Here is a 4,512-nt window from a genome sequence, read left to right as displayed (position 1 = left end):
TTTTTTTTTTTTTTTTTTTTTTTTTTAGGCATGGCTCAATTTGTGAGTCACTTTGCTGAACCTGGAGATCCAGAGTATGCTCCACCTAAGCCGGAAGTTGAAACACCTGTATGTTTCACCCTCAATCAGTCTCTCTGTTATTCTAATTTCAGTGGCATATATATGGTCTTATTTATATATTTGTTATACTAGGCACAAAAAAGGGAGAGAATTCATAAATCCAGACTGGAGAAAGGAGTTGAAAAGGCTGCAGAGGAGCTCAAGAAATGTAGAATCTCTCTTATAGTTATATCTAGGCTTTGTTTTGTGCCTTCATTCACTTACAATTTGGTGAATTGAGGTTCATCTTTGAAATTCTGTCTGCAGATGATCCTAATAATGATCCGAACGCGTCTGGAGATCCTTACAAGACTTTGTTCGTTGCAAGACTTGTAAGAAGCGCTGCTTTCTTTTAAAATGACTTTCATAAACAGGTGTGCTTTGTGGTGCTTGACTTCATGTACTGATTGTGTTTTTGCAGAACTACGAGACCTCTGAGAGTAAGATTAAAAGAGAGTTTGAAGCTTATGGACCAATTAAGCAGGTATGTATTTCTGAGCATTCCCTAACAGGTTCGGTAAGAAGTTGTGAGATGTCTGCTCGCTCTTATTTTCTCTTTGCAATATGTTTGACATTACGTACTGAAGTCTCCAAGGTTCTATATTTTTCGCGTACATATTTTTCCTCTTGAGACCAGTTTGAGCTGTATATGCCATGTTTTGCCTTGAATCTCTGCCTTCTTTACTATGCTTAAAGCCATGGGGCCTTTTTCGTATAACATGCTAAAATAAAGTAGCTAGTAAACGATTTTCTGGTCAATATTGTTTAATGTCGCAAACCTCTCTCCTCCGTGGTGATTGGTTAAGATATTTCGGGGCAAGTCAGAAACTATAGGAACAGGTATAGATCAGGTAACTTTACTTATTGTCCCGTCCCTTCAGAGGATATATACTTCTTTTATCGAGGGCTTACAGGTTTCTATAGTTTCTGAGACATACATTTATCTTGAAATCCATCCTGGTAAGCCACTCAGAAATATTTATTCCAATCCTTCCTATATCCATTTTTGGTACTTGTGAAAATACTTCATCCTACACGGGAAGCAGAAATTCTGGGATTTGGGCAGTGAACGTAAGATCTTGAAACACTATCGGTATATAGAATAGGGAGTATACCAACCCTTCTCTCTTTTTGGTATTTTTAAACAAATCTACTAAACCTCTATCTTCTGGTTTTTTTGGCTAGCAAAAGTATTATCAGCTACTATGAAGGTGATATGGTAAATTTCTACATTGTATATATAATACATATACATCTATATCTAAATTTCATAAAAAGTTTTAAAACCCTGGTAAGGGGTCGTTAAACCCTTCAGAAATGGTAAAACTTGCTGCCACGGAATCCATTTTTCTGCCTATACTTGATGTGGTGATGATGTGGAAGCCTGTTAAGAAAAAAAGGTTGCCTGTGCTTGTTTGACTTGTAACACACCGTATCTGAAAGCTGGTTCAAGTGCTCTTAGAGTTTGTGATATCCTGATGTCTTTCTTTTTCAACTCCTTAGGTTCAGTTGGTGACCGATCAGCAAACCAATAAACCCAAAGGTTATGCCTTCATCGAGTACTTGCATACACGTGATATGAAAGGTAAGTTTGTAATGTTTTCCCTATTCTGATATATGAATTTTCCTACTAAAATACAGTTTGTGGGCTCTTATAGCTGCATATAAGCAAGGTGATGGAAGGAAGATTGATGGAAGAAGAGTTTTGGTTGATGTTGAGAGAGGTAGAACAGTCCCGAACTGGCGGCCCCGCAGACTTGGTGGTGGACTTGGTACATCTAGAGTTTCTGGTGAGAAGATTGCTGGCGAGGTGGAACAACAACAGCAAGGAAGAATGTCTCACTCCGAGGAGCCCAGAGCCCGTGAAGATCGGTAAGAATTCTTCTTTCTTTATGTTTCTTTCCTCCTGTTGACCACACCTGGTTGTTGCTGATAATGTTGCGTATATCAGTGAGAAATCTCGTGACAGGGTAAAGGACAGGGAACGCGAGCAGTCTCATGAGCGGCCCCGTGAGCGGTCTCGTGAGCGTTCCCGTGATAAACCAAGAGAGAGTCATAGAGAGGACAAGCACCACAGAGACAGGGAACGAGAAAGAGAGAGCAGGCGTGACCGAGGAGATAGAGACCGCCGGGGGGAGCGTACTCGAGATCACGACCGGGAACGGAGTCGGAAAAGAGATCGAGATTACGAGAGCGGTGAGTATGAAGAGGATGGGGGAAGATCCCGTGACCGAGAGGCGGAGTATGAGCGGGGTGGGTCAAAACAGAGACGAGGTGAGGAGTCAGAAGAAGGTCATGGGTACTACGAAGGGCGTAAGCGTTCAAGCCATTACGCGCAGTACGAACGTGAGGAGGAGCAAGGTGGTGACGTTGACCGTTATAATCAGTACGGTGACAGATATGAACGAGTGGAGGAAGATGAATACCGTTATGATGACCGCGGGTACAAGCGGTCAGAGCGATCCAAGTCGCGTGAGTATTTGCTTTGATCATCACCAGCTGAAGTTATATAATTTCCTTCCGTAGAGATAACACTAAAAGTCTCTCAATATTGTGTTGTGTGTTGAAAACTTGTACTTGTTTTGTTTTCCTTGTGACAATTTTATTTACTTTTGACCACTAAAAAGATGATAACAAAAGAAAAAAAGAACATTACAAAACGAGCTAGTAAATTTTTATTCCTAAATTCCCATCAATTTTTTTTTCATGTTCTTCGATGATCATCACATAAATAAAACAAAAATCGTAAATAGGGGGGAAATAAATCTTAGGGGTAAAGGTGTCAATTCAAGTTTCCCGCCCCTCGGTCGCCACTCCCAATTTTTAATAAAAAAGAAATGAGAAAATAGGGCGTAAATATGAGAGAGAGAGAGAGAGAGCGAGTAGAGGAGGGGGGGTGTGTCTTTTCATTATACCGTCTCGGTTTTTGAATTTGCTCTGCGAAAGCGACGGAGACTGTTCGTTTCTGTGGTTTCTGTTCTCCCGCCGTTTGGGTTTTTCTTACCGGAGGGAGTTTCCTTCCTTCGTCTTCGATGGTTAGCCTACGCTCCGCAAAATTCACTCCGTAAGTCTTTCACCTTTTCGTTTCCTTCTCTCCGGCGATTTTATGGGTCCTTAACGCCGCTCGCTGTTCTTGGGTTTTTTCTTTTTTGGCTCCGTCTTTGCGAAATTTTGCTTGTCATGATTTGGATTATATCCTTAGTTTGTTGGTCTCGCTGTTGATTTTCTATATCTCGATTTTGGATTTTTGGATTCTTAGGGCTCCGGAAATGGTCATCGACGTTGAAACGGAGAAAGACGCCTCTGCTGATTCACCCACTTCTGTTCTCAACGAAGAGGTTTGTTCTGTGTTTTACAATTTCCCTTTGGTATAATACTGTGGAAAAAGCTTAGAAAGAAAAAGTTTGTTTTGCTCTTTTTTCCCCTTTTCGTCTTTGAGGAATGTGAAAGTTTTCTGTAAATGGGTATTACTTTCACTGTTACTTGATGTTGCTCTTTATCTGATTTTGAAGGATAACTGTGAGGAGAAAACTGCTACTGTTGTTGAGGAAGAGATACTTCTAGCCAAAAATGGAGATTCGTCTCTTATTTCTGAAGCCATGGCTCGTGAGGAAGAGCAGCTGCTCAAAATTCGGAAAGATGAAGAGCAAGTCAACAATGCTGGATCTGCTGATGCTCCTGATTTGAATGAAACTCAGTTTACTAAACTCGATGAGCTCTTGACGCAAACTCAGCTCTACTCTGAGTTTCTCCTTGAGAAAATGGAGGATATCACCAATGTATAAATCTTCTTTATTTCCTTCTCTCCTTTGTTTTTTGTTCCTCACTTTTGGAACGAGACTCATTATTCTTATGTGACTACTTGTTGGTGAAATTTGTTTTTGCTAGAATGGTATCGAAGGTGAGACCCAAAAAGCTGAGCCCGAGAAGACTGGTCGTGGACGCAAAAGAAAGGCTGCTTCTCAGATAAACAATGTTGGCTCTTTTTTTTTATAATTTTCATCCACCATTCTTGTTCTTGGGTTCCTGTTTGTTTGGAAAATCAACTTACTTGGATGCTTTTTTCTTCATTCAGAGAAAGGCTAAGAGAGCGGTTGCTGCTATGATTTCAAGAGATAAAGAAGTTGGTGACACCACCAACTCAGATCTGACTGAAGAAGAAAGAGTCATGAAAGAGCAGAGTGAACTAGTTCCTCTTCTCACTGGTGGGCAGTTAAAGTCTTATCAGCTTAAAGGTGTCAAATGGCTTATATCCTTGTGGCAAAATGGTTTGAATGGAATCTTAGCTGATCAAATGGGACTTGGAAAGACAATTCAAACGATTGGTTTCTTATCACATCTGAAAGGAAATGGGTTGGATGGTCCATATCTAGTCATTGCTCCACTGTCTACTCTTTCAAATTGGTTCAATGA

At 40.6% G+C, this 4,512-nt stretch overlaps 2 protein-coding genes across 4 annotated transcripts in view; both read left to right on the top strand.

The window, feature by feature from the left end:
- Positions 1-2,785, top strand: part of LOC104727357 (U1 small nuclear ribonucleoprotein 70 kDa) — a 3,713-nt gene extending 928 nt beyond the window's left edge. The window contains exons 3-9 of the mRNA XM_010446440.2: positions 29-108; positions 193-268; positions 367-431; positions 521-583; positions 1,603-1,684; positions 1,758-1,971; positions 2,051-2,785. Of these exons, the coding sequence (XP_010444742.1) occupies positions 29-108; positions 193-268; positions 367-431; positions 521-583; positions 1,603-1,684; positions 1,758-1,971; positions 2,051-2,588 (1,118 nt within the window). The 3' untranslated portion in view covers positions 2,589-2,785. The remainder of the gene's footprint in view (positions 1-28; positions 109-192; positions 269-366; positions 432-520; positions 584-1,602; positions 1,685-1,757; positions 1,972-2,050) is intronic.
- LOC104727356 (ATP-dependent DNA helicase DDM1) overlaps positions 2,966-4,512 on the top strand; it is a 5,312-nt gene continuing 3,765 nt past the window's right edge. For 2 of the 3 annotated variants that reach the window (XM_010446438.2, XM_010446436.2), the window contains exons 1-5: positions 2,966-3,163; positions 3,359-3,437; positions 3,612-3,878; positions 3,988-4,074; positions 4,175-4,367. In XM_010446438.2, coding sequence (XP_010444740.1) covers positions 3,132-3,163; positions 3,359-3,437; positions 3,612-3,878; positions 3,988-4,074; positions 4,175-4,367 — 658 coding nt within the window. In that variant the 5' untranslated portion in view covers positions 2,966-3,131. Of the gene's footprint in view, positions 3,164-3,358; positions 3,438-3,611; positions 3,879-3,987; positions 4,075-4,174; positions 4,437-4,512 lie in introns of all 3 variants that reach the window. The other variant, XM_010446439.2, reaches the window with a different exon arrangement.

This window comes from Camelina sativa, chromosome 11, assembly GCF_000633955.1.
Source record: "Camelina sativa cultivar DH55 chromosome 11, Cs, whole genome shotgun sequence".
Classification (NCBI taxonomy): Eukaryota; Viridiplantae; Streptophyta; class Magnoliopsida; order Brassicales; family Brassicaceae; genus Camelina; species Camelina sativa.
Note: the sequence above shows the minus strand (reverse complement) of the source record. Positions and strands in the feature narration are given on the sequence as shown.